The sequence below is a fragment of the Neovison vison genome, chromosome 2 (genome assembly GCF_020171115.1).
Source record: "Neovison vison isolate M4711 chromosome 2, ASM_NN_V1, whole genome shotgun sequence".
In the NCBI taxonomy this organism is placed as follows: Eukaryota; Metazoa; Chordata; class Mammalia; order Carnivora; family Mustelidae; genus Neogale; species Neogale vison.
Genome location: NC_058092.1, coordinates 65,405,390 through 65,424,814, shown reverse-complemented (window position 1 = coordinate 65,424,814; position 19,425 = coordinate 65,405,390). Strand labels below are relative to the sequence as shown.

Here is a 19,425-nt window from a genome sequence, read left to right as displayed (position 1 = left end):
TAGTAGTATCACTTACTGAGATGTAGAAGCTTAAAGGAAGACTAGATTGATTTGAAAGTTAAATTTTGATCATGTTAAATTTGGGTATTTGATATAAATCTGGAGTTTAGATGAGACTTTGAAATTTATGAGACTTTCATAAATTTGACTGTCTGGCATGTGCATGAAAATTTAAAGTCATCCCAGGAGAAGACAGGAAAAGTCATAAGATCAAGTGCTGAGGAACCTTGATATTTATATATCTGGTAAGAGCAAAAAGAACAATTAAGAGGGCAAAGAGTTGCCAGAGGTAAAGAAGAAAAGTAGAAAAATCCATCATTGTTCAGAAGAAGCAAGTTGCTGAAGAATGAGGGGTAGGTTATCTGTAAATAAATGCTATTAAGAGGGAAATGAAAGGTGTTGACTGGATCTGGCACCATTGAGGAGTCTGATATGGTGGGGTCAAATTTGATTTAAATGGGTAGAACATGAATATGAAGAAGTGAATGTGAAGCTATAAAAGGAAGCAAAGTAGGGACGCCTGGGTGGCTCAGTTGGTTGAGCAGCTGCCTTCGGCTCAGGTCATGATCCCAGCGTCCTGAGATCGAGTCCCGCATCGGGCTCCTTGCTTGGCAGGGAGCCTGCTTCTCCCTCTGCCTCTGCCTACCACTCTGTCTGCCTGTGCTTGCTCTCGCTTCTCTCTCTATGACAAATAAATAAAATAAAATCTTTTAAAAAAAAAAAAAAAAAAGGAAGCAAAGTAATTCTAGGTATGTGGCTCGATGTGCTGCCTATTCCTTGAATGCTTGGGAGTCAGTCAGTATTAAGCTTTGATTCACTTTAACATTTTTCTTTCCTTCTTTTTTTTTTAATTAGTCCACCTTTGACACAGTTTTTTCTTCATTGTGGAGGACTAGCTCGAACAGATAAGAAACCAGCCATTTGCAAAAGTTATCTCAAACTGATGACAGAACTCTGGCATAAAAGCAGGTATGTACTTAATGTATTTATTCTCTTTATTATGTTTTTAAATGAATATCAAATATTAAAAGGATGGAGGTGCATGTATATAGAGTTGAAAGAAGTAGATTTGAGACATGTTCATTTTAGGGCATGTTATATTTCAAACTGAAGAGCCAAATGAAGTATCAGGACTGGACATCTAATGTTGAACTGCTAAAGCTGCTGTTTCTGATGCTTGAGTTTTAATGCAGGGGTAGGCATTCTGACAATGCTAAAATCAGACCGTAGATACTTACATGAATGTTCATTTTTCTCACATTTATTTGCTCTAAAGTGTAGCATTAGAAGAATAATTAGTGTTATAGTTTACTAATTTTGTTTTAGGACCATTCAGAAAATTGCTTTTACCATTAGTCCTTTTATAAATTTTTATTTATTTATTTATTTGAAAAATATTTATTTACTTATTTGACAGAGAGACAGAGAGCAGAAGCAGGGGGAGTGGGAAATGCGGGGCTTGATCCCAGGGCCCTGGGGTCATGAACTGAGCCACCCAGGCACCCTGGTCCATTTTTGTTTTGTTTTGTTTTAAATTTTATTCATTTGAGAGAGAGAGTGAGAGTAAGAGTGGGGGGAGGGGTAGAGGTTGACAAGCCGACTTCCCACTGAGTGAGGAGTCTGAAGTGGGGCTCAATGCTAGGACCCCAAGATCATTATCTGAACCAAAGTCAGACGCTTAATCAACTGAGCCACCCAGGTGCCCATTACCATTAGTCGTTTTTAAATGTTTCTTTTCTTTTTTTTTTTTTTTATAAGATTCTATTTATTTATTTGACAGAGATCACAAGCAGGCAGAGAGGCAGGCAGAGAGAGAAGGGGAAGCAAGCTCCCTGCTGAGCAGAGAGCCCGATGTGATGCGGGGTTCAATTCCAGGACTCTGGGATCAATCATGACCTGAGCTGAAGGCAGAGGCTTTAACCCACTGAGCCACCCAGCTGCCCCTCTTTTTAAATGTTTCTAAGAACTGCTCAACCTTTCCTGTAAGAAAACACCAAAGTTATCTTTAAAAAAAAAACAAACCTCATAAGGGGTGCCTGGGTGGCTCAGTTGGGTAAGAATCTGCCTTCAGAGGCACCGGGGTGGCTCAGTGGGTTAAGCCTCTGCCTTTGGCTCAGGTCATGGTCTCGGGGTCCTGGGATCGAGCCCTGCACTGGGCTCTCTCCTCAGCAGGGAGCCCGCTTCCCCCTTGCCCCTGCCTGCCTCTCTGCCTACTTGTGATCTCTCTGTCAAATAAATAAATAAAATCTTAAAAAAAAAAAAAGAATCTGCCTTCAGCTCAGGGATAGGGTCCTGCATCCAACACCCTGATCATCAGAAAGCCTGCTCTCCCTCTCCCTCTGCCTGCCACTCCCACTGCTTATATGCTTTCTCTCTCTCAAATAAATAAATAAAAATCTTTTTAAAAAAATAAACCTTGTAAGAGTTTGAGATCTTAATGATTTCTACTGTAAAATTTCATTAGTAAAGTTTTAACATTCTTATATTCCTGAATGCCTCACCTTTCTTCAAGATATGTGACCCCCTAATAAGAACATTTCTTAAGTGAAACAAAAATTTGTTACTACTTTAATTTTGTTTTGATAGGAAAAGAGAATAGCTTTTCTTTCTTTTTCTTAATTGAAGTATAATTAACTTACAATTTATCTAGTTTTAAGTACATAGCATATTGACTAGACAATTCTGTACATTACTTAATGCTCACAGTAATAAGTGTAGTCGCCATCTGTCACCATACAGTGTTATTACACTATTACTGACATATTCTCTGTGCTTTACTTCTCGCTCTGTGACTTAATGTATTTTATAACTTGGGGTTTGTACCTCTTAATCCCCTTTATCTATTTCACCCATTCCCCTCACCCATCTCCTCTCTGGCAACCACCAGTTTGTTCTCTATATTTAAGAGCCTTTTTTTGCTTGTTTTATTCATTTGTTTTGTTTCTTAGATTCTGCGTGTAAGTGAAGCCATTTGGTATTTGTCTTTCTCTGACTTATTTCACTTAGCATGATATGCTTTAGGACCTTTCACATTGTCACAGATGAAAAGATCTTACCCTTTTTTGTGACTGAATAAATATTCCATTGTGTATATACCACATCTTTATCCATTCATCTATGGATGGACCCTTGGGTTGCTTTTGTATCTTGGCTATTGTAAATAATGCTATATAGGGTTGCATATATCTTTTTGGATTCATGTTTTTATTTTCTTTGGGTAAATGCAGTAGTGGAATTACTGGACCATTTGGTATTTCAATTTTCATTTTTTTTTTTCAAAGTTTTTATTTATTTATTTGACAGAGATCACAAGTAGGCAGAGAGGCAGGCAGAGAGAGAGGAGGAAGCAGGCTCCCTGCTGAGCAGAGAGCCCAACTCTGGGGTCGATCCCAGGACCCTGAGATCATGACCTGAGCCAAAGGCAGCGGCTTAACCCACTGAGCCACCAGGCGCCCCTCAATTTTCAGTTTTTTGAGGGACCTTTGTACTGTTTTCCAGAGTGGCTGCATCAGTTACACTTCCACCTACAGTGCATGAGGGTTCCCTTTTCTCCACATCTTTGCCAACACTTGTTATTTTTTTCTTTCTTTCTTTTTTTTTTCTTTGATACTAGCCATTCTGATCAGTATGAAGTGATACCTCCTTGTGGTTTTGATTTGCATTTCCTTGATGATTAGTGATATTGAGCATCTGTTCATATGTCTGTTGGCTCTCTGTATGTTTTTGGAAAAATGTCTGTTCAGGTCCTCTACCCATCTTTTAATCTAGATTGTTTTTGTGTGTGTTGAATTGTATAACTTCTTTATTTATTTTGGATATTAACCCCTTATTTGTTATACCATTTGCAAATACCTTCTCCCACTTGCTAGGTTGCTTTTTTGTATTCTTGATGGTTTCCCTTTCTGTGTGCAAGCCTTTTATTGTAGTGTAGTCCCAATAGTTTATTTTTGCTTTGGTTTTCCTTGCCTGAGGAGACATATACCTAAATACATTGCTAAGGGTAATGTCTAAGAGATTATTGCCTATGTTTTCTTTTAGGTGTTTCATGGATTCAGGTCTTACATTTCGGTCTTTAATCCACTTTGAGTTTATTTTATTTTATTTTTTAAAAGATTTTATTTATTTATTTTACAGAGAGAAATCACAAGTAGATGGACAGGCAGGCAGAGAGAGAGAGAGAGGGAAGCAGGCTCCCTGCTGAGCAGAGAGCCTGATGCGGGGCTCGATCCCAGGACCCTGAGATCATGACCTGAGCCGAAGGCAGCGGCTTAACCCACTGAGCCACCCAGGCGCCCTATTTTTTTGTAAAACATAGAAGATGATCTTAATGAGTTCTTTTGGGATATGAAGTAGATGCCATTTATACCCCTAACATTAGAGAGCCAGAGAGCCAGAATTCTCCATTGTTGTTTATCCCGTACTGCTGCGGGCTCTAATGTTTCTAAGTTCCTTTCTGTGTAGCTAGATCTACCCCTTAACTACTGTTTTAAGATTCTTTGACCTGAATTTGTACTTTAAACTTTGTCAGTATGAAATTCTAAAGGTGGTTAAATCTCATAATTTGGTTGGCTTTTCATTTTTGTTTTCATGGTTAGTTGATGCTGGTTTTAAAATCTTAACGTTAGCTATACTCAAATAAAAATGTGAAATTCAGGGGCGCCTGGGTGGCTCAGTTGTTAAGCATCTGCCTTCAGCTCAGGTCATGATCTCAGGGTCCTGGGATTGAGCCCCATATTGGCAGGAAGCCTGCTTTTCCCTCTCTCACTGTGTCTCTTTCTGTCAAATAAATAAATAAAATCTTTAAAAAACACATGGAATTCAGAAAAAATCTGATTTAGACAATGTAATGTGTACATTTATCTTAATTATTATCCCGGAATTTTAAGGAATTAAAGTTTTGTTTTAAGTAATTACAAGTATTTTTGAAAAGTCATAGTAGAGCATGACCATTTCATTAGGGTGGAGAACAATAAAATGTATTTTGAGTATTATTAGTAAGCTGTTCTGGTGAGCCTATGCAACACAGTACTGGGCAATTTTTAGTGATTTTTTTTGGAAACACTTTAACGGCTTGAATTCTTGATTGCTTAATTTCTGAAATGGAAAGTAAAAGTCACAAATTTTTCATTAAAATTTTTTCTTACTCAGGCCAGGATCTGTTGTGCCTACTACTCTGTTTCAAGGAATTAAAACAGTAAATCCAACATTTCGGGGCTATTCTCAGCAGGTAAGTCTTTATTCTTTTTCATTCATAACACTAATCTTTAATTAGTTTGCAAAATGCCATTATGCATTATCTTTTATGTAGTTATTTGTATTTTTTCCTTTGTAATTTATTTATCCATTGTTTTAGGTCATCACTTCTTGTGTTTATTTACTGAGAATAATCTGTTCTCATATTTTTAGTTTATATTTTTCTACCTTTCTTATAATTTTATATTTTTCTAGAAATTGTTAAATTTGTTTTGGATAAATATGTCTCTCTTTTAGTGCTTTTAGCTTCAAAAAGTTACACATCTAGAGATAAATTTTCACCTATATTTAATGCTTAATTTTTCAAAATATTTAATTCTCTAATCTGTCATTTATTTTGTGTTACAATCCAAATTTCATTTTTCACAGAGTTAACTAATTGTACCAAACTACAAATTTAAGAATTTTCTTATCTGATTTTTAAAATTTCTTCTTTATTAATTTTTATGCTTACATTAATATTTTATAGGGTCGGTTTCTGGGCTTTAATTTATTTCATTTACTTGTTTTTCTTTTTGTTTTTTTTTGTAGTTGTACTGATGGCTGAAACTGTAGCTTTATATAGTTTCCTTTAATGTTCACACCTGGCCCTCACATGTTTTTCTTTTTCAAAACAATACCTCTTCCCTTTAGATTTTTTCTGGTGCACATTCCTGGATCACCAGACACTGATTTGGTACATATAAGTTGGGTCTTCAAATTTGTATTTTCTTTTCTTTTTTTTTAATTGAAGTGTAACTGACACACAGTGTTGCATTTTTTTAGGTGTATAGTGTCGTGATTCGACAGTATTACATAGTCGTGCTGTGCTCATCACAAGTGTAGCTGCCATTTATTGCCATACAGCAATATTATGATACCTTTGACAGTATTCTCTGTGCTATACCTTTCACCCCTATGACTATTTCATTATGTAACTGGAAGCCTATACCTTTCACTCCCCCTCAACCATTTTGTATATCCCTGTACCCACAGATTTGTATTTTCAAAAAGCATTCTAGGTTGATCACGGATTTTTCCTTTGAGGTACAGCACAAGATTGGAGGAACCTTAATTTTAAGCCAAACTTATAAAATATTTGAATTTAGGGGCGCCTGGGTGGCTCAGTGGGTTAAGCCGCTGCCTTCGGCTCAGGTCATGATCTCAGAGTCCTGGGATCGAGTCCCGCATCGGGCTCTCTGCTCAGCAGGGAGCCTGCTTCCCTCTCTCTCTCTCTCCCTGCCTCTCTGCCTACTTGTGATTTCTCTCTGTCAAATAAATAAATAAAATCTTTAAAAAAAAATATTTGAATTTAGGACATCTCTGAATTCTAATTATCCTATTAGGCAAATCCATGTTTTCTTTATATCTTCTTCATTTTTTAAAAGTAGCAGCAGTACTAAAAGTTGACCACTACATCATCTTTCATTTTTTTTTTTTAAAGATTTTATTTGTTTATTTGATAGAGATCACAAGTGAGAGGCAGGCAGAGAGAGGAGGAATCAGACTCCCTGCTGAGCAGAGAGCCCGATGTGGGGCTTGATCCCAGGACCCTGAGATCATGACCTGAGCTGAAGGCAGAGGCTTAACCCACTGAGCCACCCAGGCACCCTCATATTTCATTTTTAAATTACTTCTGTTTTATTTATATGACTTTTTAGAACTTAGGGCTTCCCATGCCTTCAATGCCTGGTGTTTCTTCAGCATAATGCTACACATTTAGAAATCCGTTGATAAGTACATTCTGTGTGTTTTTTTCTTACATTTCTACATGCACGTGTTTTTAATGAAATGGTAATAATCTTTGTTCCTTATATATTAGGATGCTCAAGAATTCCTTCGATGTTTAATGGATCTGCTTCATGAAGAGTTAAAAGAACAGGTCATGGAAGTTGAGGAAGATCCTCAAACTTTAACGACTGAGGAGACCATGGAAGAAGACAAGAGCCAATCAGATGTAGATTTTCAATCCTGTGAATCTTGTAGCAGCAGTGATAAAGCAGAAAATGAAAATGGCTCTAGAGGCTTTTCTGAAGATAATAACGAAACAACAATGTTGATTCAGGATGATGAGAACAATTCCGAAATGGCAAAAGATTGGCAAAAAGAGAAGATGTGCAATAAGATTAATAAAGTAAATTCTGAAGGAGAATTAGATAAAGATAGAGACTCTGTGTCTGAAACAGTTGACTTGAACAACCAGGAAACTGTCAAAGTGCAAATACACAGCAGAGCTTCAGGTGACAATTTAATACTTTGAAAATGGTAGTGCTTCATTCATAGACCATGTGTGCAAGTGTGGATATTTGTATTTAAGATTATATTTGTAATTTCACTGATTTCTGATGTTTCGGGGGGAATCAGCATGGCATCTCAGTAAAATCAGAACACATTTCTAATTTACATGTTAATAGTTTATATTTAGCATAATAAAAACAAAATAGGCTGATTAGTAGCTTTAGCTTTATTTGTGTGCAGTATATCACATTATATATTTCAGTTTGAAGAAAGGAATTATATAGTGGTTACTTTTGGGCTTTCAGCTAGTAGAGTTAGCAATATTTGCATGTGAGTGTTAATGTCACTTTATGCAGATTCTGTTGAGATCCTAGCAAGAAGCAAAATAACCTAATTGCAGTTTTGTAATCTTTCATACTTTTCGATGTAGACTGTTGTCATTGGAGTCATATCAGCTATGAAATATTTGGCATATGTTTTGATGTAAGAGTTTAACTATAATGAACCCTGTTATGATAAATTATATCATAATACTAGCCAGTGTTCTTTTGAAAAGAGCAAGTGGCCATCTGGCCAAAGGTAATTGAGTTGGGTTGCTTTGCATTTTACTTTCATTTCTTGGGGAATTAATTTATCTGGCTTAATGTGGTCTTTAGTTTTTTGTTTCGTTTTGTTTTCTTCTTTTTAAAGATTTTATTTATTCATTCGAGAGAGAGGGAGAAAGAAAGAGATTGGGCAAGCAGGGGGAGAGGGAGAAGTAGACTCTCTGCTGAGCTGGGAGCCCGACGCGGGGCTTCATCCCAGGACCTGGAGATCATGACCTAAGCCAAAGGCAGATGCTCAACCATCTGACCCACCCAGGCACCCCGGTCTTCAGTTTTTTTTTTGTTTTTTTTTTAAATATTTTATTTATTTATTTGAGAGAGAGACAGTGAGAGAGAGCATGAACGAGGAGAAGGTCAGAGAGAGAAGCAGGCTCCCTGTGGAGCTGGGAGCCCGATGCGGGACTCAATCTCGGGACTCCAGGATCATGACCTGAGCCGAAGGCAGTCGTCCAACCAACTGAGCCACCCAGGTGTCCCCGGTCTTCAGTTTTTTAAAGTACATTAAAAAAAACCATCAGAAGTTTAAACTATCTGATCTTTTAAAATAAGTGGCGGATAAGTAATATAAAATGGTTTATCTTCTGTAATTTCTAATGAATGAAACTACTAAACAATTTTTTAGGTATCAAATGAACCCAAAATTCCTTGAGGGAAAGGATATTTCCTTGAGTACGGGAATCCTAATGGTTCCACCTATGTACAGCACATAAATGTGTTCTCATCAGGAAAACATGTTAGGCTCCTAAATTATAGTGGCCTATGTTTAGAGTTTAAATGTATTTAGAAGTTGTTTAGTCAGTAAATACATGAACTGTCAGTATTGAAAGACTTAACTTAGGCTGCTGTGGACTCCTGTTCAGTCCTTCCTTGCCTCAAAAGCCTGTTTAAGGGAGTTAGTGGTTCTTTATTGTTCCATAGCAGAACTTGTTCTTATACACAGTGACTAATTGATGACCTAGGTCAGGGATCTGAGTTTTTATATTTTACAAAGACCTGATTTTAAAAATGTGACAAAAATCATATATGGCATGCAAAACCTGAAATATTTATTATCAGGTCCTTTACAGGAAACATTTGCCAATCCCTGTCCTTGATAATACTACGTTTGTTCTCTTCAGGAAGTCCTAAAGTGAGTCTCCTACCCTTTCTTCCTCCAGTATTAAGTAGTCTTTTTTTTTTTTTTTTATTTTAGTCATGGTTGAAATCATGAGAAATGCCCTATGTGTAAGTAATAAAGTCACTTATTTTGCATCTGGAAAAATCCCTGAAGTCATTCTGTTTTAGGATCTTTCAAGAACAATTCTCTTTTCCTCACTCAAATACTAATTGAGCACAATCCCTTGCCCTGGAATCTGTGTTACGTGCTTAGAGTCCAACAGCAAACTCTAAAGATAGCTGTCATGAAGCTTTTATTTTCCTGATTCATAATTTTCTTCAAAAGAAGCCCCTTTCATAATAAAGGAATGTATTTTCTTTTATCCCAGTAAGAATAAAATAATTTGTTCTTACTTATGCCTAAATTTCTTCTTAGATTTTGATTATAATGTTCATTTGAGAGAATGACATTTTTTCCTCCTGTATGGTTTTGAAGTTTTTAAAAAACTGTCACAAATATTAAAAGATACTAAGTAAGAATAAATGCAATCATCTTGGCTTTATGTTTCCACTGATCACTTCCTGAATTGCCTACAGCAGTAGCGTGTTACATACATTATTTGGATTCCTAGGTGGAAAATTACTGTTACTTTACTTAACGAGGACTTTGTCTATCAAATATTTCATTTGACATTTGTTAATGTGAATTGTGTTCAAAATCTCAAATGAAGAAACCTTTAAATTAATATTATTTGACAAGTGGGATAGTTTTACTATTTGAGATAATAATACAAATTTTAAATATTACAGAATACATTACTGATGTCCATTTGAATGACCTGTCTACATCACAGATCCTCCCATCAAATGAAGGTGTCAATCCACGTTTATCAGCAAGCCCTCCTAAATCAGGCAATTTGTGGCCAGGATTGGCAGCCACACACAAAAAAGGTAGAAGTTTCAGTTACTCAGATTCCTTTGCGTTGATAATATAAAGTGTTAATTATGAAATATTCAATACTTTAAAATTCACAGCATAACTTTATACAACCATGATTTGAAATCTCTCTGTGTGTGGGGGGGGGCACAAATTTGTATAGAGTAGAATTCACTCTTTTGGTGTAGAGTTCTGAATTTTAACACATACATAGATTCTTGTTACCACCACCACAAACAGCATATAGAAGAGTTTTAACACTCCCAAAGAATTTCATTATATTACCTTTTTGTAATCAGATCATTCTCCCACCCCTCCCCAAACCCTAGCCCTTTGATCTGTTCTCTGTACTACTGCTCTGCCTTTTCTGGAATATCATATAAATGTAGTCATACAGTTGATAGCCTTTTGAAAAAGGCTTATTTCACTTAGTGTAATGCATTTGAGATATAGTCATGCTGCACGTCTGAATAGTTCCTTTTTATTACAGAGTAGTATTTCATTGTATAGGACTATAGTACTGTTTATATATTCACTCTGAAGAACATCTGAACTGTTTGCAGTTTTTGGCAATTAGGAAGAATGCTGCTATAAGCATTTGTGTACAGGTTTTTTGTGTGAGTGTAAGTTTGTCTAGAGGAAACATCCAGAAAGGGGCTTATTGGGTTTCACATTGGTTTTACGCTTAATGTTATATGAAATTGTTTTCCAGGATAACTGTATAATTTTGCATTCCCACTTGGTTATGTATGAGAATTCCAGTATTGTGAGATGTAAAACTCTAAAACTCTTAGGAAAAAACATAAGGAGGAGTAAGTGTTCATGACCTCGTGTTAGACAGAAAGTTTTTTAAAGATATCAAAAAAATACGGATAAAAGAAAAAATAAAAAATTTTCTTGGCAAAAGATCCTATTAAGAGATTGAAAAGATAAGATTAGGAGAAAATACTTATAAATCACATAGCAGACAAAGGACTTGTGTCCAGAATATATAAAGAAACTCTCAAAACTTAATTATAGAATCCTTTCTTCAAATAAGGCCTTACTTGGATGCAAAAACAAATAAGTAAAAGCAAAATTTATTCTGTTTGAAGTCAAGCTGAGGAGACCAAACACCTTCTAGTTCATCTTGGTTTTTTGTAGGGATTTTTTTTTTTAAACTAATTCTCTTGAATGGTATTTGGACAGAATTTCATTAGCATTGTAAATTTTATTGTAAAGGATTCCAGAGAAAAATGCTAAAGGAACTACCTCGGTTTTTTAAAAAAATGTTCTACACTTGTTTTTCAATCCTAGCTCAATCTGCATCATCTCCAAAGAGGAAAAAACAGCACAAGAAATACCGAAGTGTTATTTCAGACATATTTGATGGAACAATTATTAGTTCAGTGCAGTGTCTGACTTGTGACAGGGTGAGTATGAGGGAATTATAATACACAGGGAATTTCTATCAAGTGCTCTTTAAAACAAAACAAAACAAAAGCTTGACAAATGGGATGAAAAGTTTATTTTTTTTCTCCTTGCTGCTGAGGGCTGTACGTGTATTTCTTCTGTTTACATCAGTATAAATTAATTCTAGGAGTAGAATTTGTGTTTTTAGAAGTAATAGCAACATCATTTTGAAAATATGGGTCTTGACCTGTCTTTGGACAGGCATGCATTAGCAACAAGAATTAATCCAGTTTTTCATCTCTGGTCACATACAAAGGTGATGTGTTGCTCAGCAACAGTGTATAACACATGCATATTCTCCCAAGGCTGGCAAAATTAATATGCCGGGAAACTGTTTCTATTTGCAGGCACAAGGCTGTGAATGTACTACATTTGGTGGTGTGGCTTATAAATATTTTCCTCTGTTAAGATTAGGACTCAGAGGGCGCCTGGGTGGCTCAGTGGGTTAAGCCGCTGCCTTTGGCTCAGGTCATGATCTCGGGGTCCTGGGATCGAGTCCCGCATTGGGCTCTCTGCTCAGCAGGGAGTCTGCTTCCCTCTATCTCCTGCTCTGCCTGCCTCTCTGTCTGCTTGTGATCTCTCTCTGTCAAATAAATAAATAAAATCTTTAAAAAAAAAAAAGATTAGGACTCAGATAATAAAGGTAGTGTCAGATTCATATACCTGAGCATAAATTAAAATCATGAGTTTTTAAATCATATCTCTAAATCTCAGAATTAAGGAGTATGAAATGACTTCTCTCAAAAAAAAAAAACCCTCAAAAATAAGTTTTCAATTACTGTATTACGTTCTTAAGTCAAATTTGAGGGCTTTCAGTAGGATCATTTTTTTTTTTTTTTAAGATTTTATTTTATTTATTTGAGAGAGAGAGAGAGAGAGACAGTGAGAGAGAGCATGAGCGAGGAGAAGGTCAGAGGGAGAAGCAGACTCCCCATGGAGCTGGGAGCCCGATGTGGGACTCGATCCCGGGACTCCAGGATCACGCCCTGAGCCGGAGGCAGTCGTTTAACCAACTGCGCCACCCAGGCGTCCCAGTAGGATCATTTTAATGTAGGCTATTTGGGTACCAGATATTTAAATGAAATCAGCCTGAAATGTTTTCAGCTATTTAAAAATTACATGGCAGGGGCACCTGGGTGGCTCAGTAGTTTAAAGCCTCTGCCTTTGGCTCAGGTCATGATCTCAGGGTCCTGGGATCTAGCCCCGCATCAGGCTTTCTGCTCAGCGGGGAGCCTGCTTCTCCTCTGTCTCTGCCTACTGCTCTGCCTACTTGTGATCTCTCTCTCTGTGTCAAATAAATAAATAAAATCTTTCAAAAAAAAACAAAAATTACATGGCAGGTTTTATTTCTTTTTTAAAAAACATTTAAAAACTACCATGAGAGATCATTTCCAAAAATAAATGCAGTAGTAGTGCTTAAGAGTTTGGTACTGAGTCTGTAGTGTCTGTATGTACTTCTCTATGCCACAGTGTCCTTATAAGGTATTATGTGAAGATTAAATTTAGAACAGCACCTGGTTCAGAGCAAGTATTTTTGCTGTTGCCAGTACTGTTACTGATTTTTTCATTTTTTGCTTATGAATTGCTTTGAGGCGTCTAAGATTTGTTCTTATGAATGTCTATGTTGGATTATTTTCATTCCATTTTAAACACGAAACAATTTTAGGTGTCTGTAACCCTCGAGACCTTTCAAGATCTGTCCTTGCCAATTCCTGGCAAGGAAGACCTTGCTAAGCTGCATTCATCCAGTCACCCAACTTCTATAGTCAAAGCAGGATCATGTGGCGAAGCATATGCTCCACAAGGGTGGATAGCGTTTTTCATGGAATATGTGAAGAGGTATGTATGCGTTTTATTTATATTAATTGATTGTTAAAACTGCTGTTTCTGCTGTACTGGCAGAACACTTGCTTTTTTTTTTTTCTGTCAATAATGTTTCAGGTTTGTTGTCTCATGTGTTCCTAGCTGGTTTTGGGGTCCAATAGTAACCTTGCAAGATTGTCTTGCTGCCTTCTTCGCCAGAGATGAACTGAAAGGTAAATATGAAACAGTTTTCAACTATGGCTGAATTGTCGTGGGTGATCTAAAATACTAGTGGGACATTTTATATTTATATAAAATCATGTAAAATTTATATGAAATATTAATACATTTTATATTTATATATTTATTTTATATATTTATATATTTTATATTTTATGTTTATATTTATATAAAATGTGTTTATAAAAGCTAAGTCTTAAGGTGGCTTAAATAGTACTTGCCCATATTAGCATAGTTGCCAGTACCTACCATGGTAACATAAATAACATAAGTCATATCCTGAAATAATTTATACAGATTTCTGTAGTGTAAGACAGTATGTAAGTGAGGTGTCTTAAAACTGCTCTGGGAGTCAAAGAAGGGAAAATTCAACCCATATAAAAGAACTGTATGTGTGGAGTACTTTGAGTTCCTCTGTAATATTCAAGATATACCACTGTTTTTGTGTGTTTGGCACCTTGCTGGGATATGTAACAGGCAGGCAGTAAAGTCTGCTGAGTGAGTAAATGGAGAGGATGTTATTTGAGTTAGGCCTTCAGGGTTGAAAAGAGAGTGAGGTGAGGGTATTTTAGGCAAAGTAAACATCATGAGCTGACTCTTGAGCAGAGACTTAAAAATGTGAGCCTTGTGCTACTGTGCTGCAGAATCAGCGTGTGGCAGACCCCAGGAATTGCCGAACTAAAAGAAAATAACTTACTTTTATTTTGAGAGGAATGACCAGATCTGTTCTATTTCCAGGTGACAATATGTACAGTTGTGAAAAATGCAAAAAGTAAGTGTCATTGACGGTGTTCTGAAGCTCATGTTTTGTGTTATAAATGGTATTTTTCTTGTTCATTTGAATTGGGTATGTCAAGCGAATTTTGCATCTTATTTAGTAAAATGAAGGCTGGCAAGCTTTGTCCTAGTAAAAATAAAGACAGGTTGTTCTATAAAACAAATTTGAGGTAAAGGTTTGATAAATTTTTTTTTAATATTTTATTTATTTCTTTGATAGACAGAGATCACAAGTAGGCAGAGAGGCAGGCAGAGAGGGAGGAGGAAGCAGGCTCCCTGCTAATCAGAGAGCCCAATGCGGGGCTCCATCCCAGGACCCTGGGATCATGACCTGAGCCGAAAGCAGAGGCTTTAACCCACTGAGCCACCCAGGCGCCCCAAAAGTTTGATAAATTTAATCAACTTATCTAAGATGAAAAAGTTGATATATATTCTGAGATAAATTATGTATGTAATTTTACATAAAACTTTTCTAACTATGGTATAAAAGATATACTAGGATATGTAACATACGTTTTCATTATATAAGTTTTGCCATTATAAATAAGGCAATATTCTCTTCTGAACTACCATGTTAACAGACTAGATTCAGGAAGTCAGAGTGCCAATAAAGGTACATGTTTCAAATCTGTAGAAAATTCAGAAATGTTATGCCAACTTTGATGTACCTGTTGTATGAGGGCCAGATAGAAGTTTAAGAAAAGTACAGTATTATTTCTTTATATCTGCTAGTTTCCTTTTAAATGTCCTGTAATAAATTCAAGCTTATAAGGCTTCTTGGTGGTCAGAAAAGAAAAGTAATTGTGGAGAATTGAAGGCAGATATATTTGTGTGAACTGGGAAATTTCTCTGAATTTCTATAATAGAAGAATAATGGTGTCCTAATAAGAACTAGAACCTTCATGATAACAAACATCTGGCTGTTTAGCAGTAACTCCAGGGAAACGTTGATCTGTTTTGGTTCTCATGACAAAAAGGAATGGTATATTGTTTGGTCAATAAGGATGAAAGGCTGCTATGTACTTTCTACAAGAAAAAACCACCTCTAATGAATTGGGAAGTTTGTATTAGTTTGTCTGGAAGCTGTAGCTAATAGCTGAAGAGGGAGTTGGCCTGGAGGGGGAATGTTCCTTGAAAACATGAACTAGGAAAAAGGTAATAGTGAAGATGGAACAGAACCTCGCATCTACCCCAAATCCAAAGTAGGTATCTGTCAAGTGTACATTAATACTGATCATTAGTAATAACCATCCTTGAACTCAAGTTATGTGTTCCCACATTTAAGAATAAAGATTATATTGCCAAAGTGGGAGTGAGGAAAGGGCAAAATGGGTGAAGAGGGTCAAAGGTAGAAATTTCCAGTTATAATTTAAGTCATGGAGATGCGATGTACACAATAGTGACAATAGTTAATAATACTGTATTTCATATTTGAAAGTTTGTAAGAGGGTAGATCTGAAAAATTTTCTTTCTTACAAGAAAAGAAAAAAAATTTTGTGACTATATGTGGTGATGGTTGTTAAAAAATTACTGTAGTGATCATTTTGCAATGTATACAAATACTGCATCATTATATTGTACACTTGAAACTAATACAGTTACATGTCAATTATACTTCAATTAAAAATAATAAATTAAAAGAATAAAGGTTATGTATTTTAAAAAAAAAAAGAGCAAAAATTACAGGGACGCCCAGCTGGTTTAGCTGTTGGAGCTTGGGACTCTTGATCTTGGAGCTATCAGTTCAAGCCTCATATTTAGTTTAGAGATTACTTAAAAACAACAATAAAAAAAAAAAAGTTAAAATATATTGACCTGACCAACCAATTCTGTAAAATTGGGATTCTATTTTACCCAGTTTTACTTGATATCTGGATGTTATAAAGACATAGCCAGGCCATAACACTAGTACATTTGTTTAAAAAAATTGTCATCAAAGAATTAACAAGTCCTTAAATTTTTATTACTGAAATCTTGTTTAAGTATTTTTTTTAAAAATAAGGAACTCCAATGTTCATTAGTTTGTGTTTTTAAATTGGTAGCATATAGTTCAATAATGAGCATTTTTTCCCTGTGTTTTCTAAAAGATTTTGCTGTATATTTAAAAATACTGGAGATGCCTAGATGGCTCAGGCATTTGAGTGTCTGACTCTTGATCTCACGGTCGTGAGTTCAAGTCCTGAGTTGGGCTCCACACTGGGCGTGGAGCCTACTTAAAAAAAAATTAAAAATACTAAAGCTTTTGTAGATTCATATGGGAAATTTAAATTTAAATTTGTTTTCTTTTTTTCCTCCCCAGGTTAAGGAATGGAGTAAAGTTTTGTAAAGTACAAAAATTTCCTGAGGTATGGGCTTTTTTTTTTTTTTTTTCCAATTTATTTATTTTCAGAAAGGTATGGGCTTTATTATAGTTAAACTTATTTTATCTTGTAGGAACATAAAACAGTAACATAGTACCATGTAGCGTTGTTGAAGAATGGAGTGGTTCTATTGACCATTTGCTGTGTTTATATACCCTATTAGGATTTTCCACTTTTGAGATACTGAGTTACATAGCAAATAAGTGCCCTTATCTATAAAACTGTTTTGAACATAGTTTAATCAGACATTGTAGGATCTTAAAGGTTATACAATATAAAATTAGAAAAGCAAATAGCTGTGACTTATTAGGAAGTACCAGGTTTCACCATTTCTACATCTTAATGTCTTTGGAATCAGGTTATCATAATTGCAGGGTAATGTTTAACCTTGACATTTAATTCAATGTCTATATTTAATAGACTCCTTTACCTAGCATACAAAACAATAGAATTTTAAATAATCTTTATCTTTTAGATTTTGTGCATCCATCTTAAAAGATTCAGACATGAACTGATGTTTTCCACCAAAATCAGTACCCATGTTTCATTTCCGCTGGAAGGTCTGGATCTTCAGCCATTTCTTGCTAAGGATAGTCCAGTTCAGATTGTTACCTATGATCTTCTGTCAGTCATTTGTCATCATGGAACTGCAAGTAGTAAGTATATTAGGTTTGACATATGTCTAGATTAAAAAAAAAAAAGTAACCATCTGAATTGATCTCTTCAATAAGACTTGATTAAATAAAAGGAAAAATGTAAAAATAGATATTTCAAAATTTATTTTATTTTGGTTTGTTAAAAACATGCAGAAAATTTTAGGAAATTAAATAACTTTGCTATGAAGTTTGAAATACTGAAAATTATATTTTATATAAAATTTAATAAGGACTTTAACATGATCATTTTTACACTGGTTTTTTAAGTTTGTATTTTTGTCATTTTCATTTCAAGTGGTGGTAGGAGGATACAGACTAGAAAAAATATGAGCATAGTTTTTGCTATATCTCAGTCTCTGCTAGGAACTGAGGATTCAAAAAGTACTTTCTTTCTTAGGGTGCCTGGCTGGCTCAGTTGGTTAGGCATCTGACTTCAGCTCAGGTCATGATCTCAAGGTCTTGGAATTGAGCCCCCATATTGGGCTCCCTACTCAGCGGGGAGTCTGCTTGTCTTTTTCACTCTGCTCCTTCCCCTGCTTGTGCGCTCTCTCTCTCTCTCTCAAATAAATAAATTTTTTAAAAAAAGTACTTTAATTCTTATGTTAATTTTGTATTACTGAAATTATTTAAATGTTTGCAATTCAAATTCAGGTGGACACTATATTGCCTACTGCCGAAACAATTTAAATCATCACTGGTATGAATTTGATGATCAAAGTGTCACTGAAGTTTCAGAATCTACTGTGCAAAATGCAGAAGCTTATGTTCTTTTCTATAGGTAAGGAAGTAATTCTCATGTGTAGGCTATTTTGACAAATGAGGAAGAACATCTCACTTTGGGGTTATAACTTCTAAGACTTTCAAAATGTATCGCTGAGTAAAGATAGAAATTGTTTTCATTCTCATTTCATTTTGTGAGTAGATTGAAAGGTTATGTGCAAAATGATCTTTTCTTAGGAAAATCTTAAATCATTTAGTTGAAGGGCAAAGGAATAGATTTTGCTTTAGAAAGATTGGTTTTGGGGTGCATGGGTGGCTCAGTCTTTAAGCGTCTGCCTTTAGCTCAGGTCATGATCCCAGGGTCCTGGGATCGACCCCCGCATTGGGCTCCCTGCTGTCCAAGGAACCTGCTTCTCCCTCTCCCACTCCCCCTGCTTCTGTTCCCTCTGTCACTGTGGCTGTCAAATAAATAAATAAAATCTTAAAAAAAAAAGAAAGATTGGTTTTGATAAATTAGGCACTGATGGTAGGAATTAAGTACAAATTTTCTCCTAAAATAGCTAATAAAGGAGCTAATAAAGCTAATAAATAAATTTTTCAGTATCTTATAAAAGGTTTAATACTAGCTACTGAAAAAAGAAAACATTATTAGATGGATCTTATTAACAAACATTTGAATGCGTACTGTGTGCCAGTAGTTAGGCGATTCTCAGTAATTATTATACAGTGTTGCCCTTTAGGAGTACATAAGTAGTTGGGGGGTTGGTGATACAAAATATATTTCTCTTGAGTAAGTCCCAAGCCTAGTAAGATTCATAATATTACTGTGTATGCTGAGTCTAATAAGGAAGAGGAAAAATCCATTTACTAGTCTGATGGAGTAAAATGCATATTAAGTTTAATGAATCATTGTCCTTAACAGGAAAAGCAGTGAAGAGGCACAAAAAGAGAGAAGGAGGATAGCAAATTTATTGAACATAATGGAGCCAAGTCTCCTTCAATTTTATATTTCTCGACAGTGGCTAAATAAATTTAAGACTTTTGCTGAACCTGGTCCTATTTCAAATAATGATTTTCTCTGTATTCATGGAGGTAAGGAATTTTGTAATGAAAAGCAGTGGTAGGGGTTTGCTGTTAAATAATTTACAAATTAGGAAGAGGCAAGAGTTTTCCTCTTCCACTTATTTTCTCATTTCTTCATCTGCAGTCTAACTTAAATGTGTTTAATTTTCTAGTTCCAGAAATTGGCTTTTTCTTCAATTTATATTTTTCTTTGATTTATATAGCCTCTTCATAGAAGGGATACTTAC

At 35.5% G+C, this 19,425-nt stretch overlaps 1 protein-coding gene across 7 annotated transcripts in view; it reads left to right on the top strand.

Moving 5' to 3' along the window:
* The window catches only part of USP33 (ubiquitin specific peptidase 33), a 53,499-nt gene that overhangs the window by 24,038 nt on the left and 10,036 nt on the right, over positions 1-19,425 (top strand). For 6 of the 7 annotated variants that reach the window (XM_044238502.1, XM_044238501.1, XM_044238498.1 and 3 more), the window contains 12 exons: positions 856-969; positions 5,149-5,227; positions 7,055-7,472; positions 9,981-10,121; positions 11,404-11,519; positions 13,226-13,398; positions 13,501-13,595; positions 14,341-14,374; positions 16,679-16,724; positions 17,215-17,395; positions 18,047-18,173; positions 19,038-19,207. In XM_044238502.1, the coding sequence (XP_044094437.1) occupies positions 856-969; positions 5,149-5,227; positions 7,055-7,472; positions 9,981-10,121; positions 11,404-11,519; positions 13,226-13,398; positions 13,501-13,595; positions 14,341-14,374; positions 16,679-16,724; positions 17,215-17,395; positions 18,047-18,173; positions 19,038-19,207 (1,694 nt within the window). The remainder of the gene's footprint in view (positions 1-855; positions 970-5,148; positions 5,228-7,054; positions 7,473-9,980; positions 10,122-11,403; positions 11,520-13,225; positions 13,399-13,500; positions 13,596-14,340; positions 14,375-16,678; positions 16,725-17,214; positions 17,396-18,046; positions 18,174-19,037; positions 19,208-19,425) is intronic. The other variant, XM_044238499.1, reaches the window with a different exon arrangement.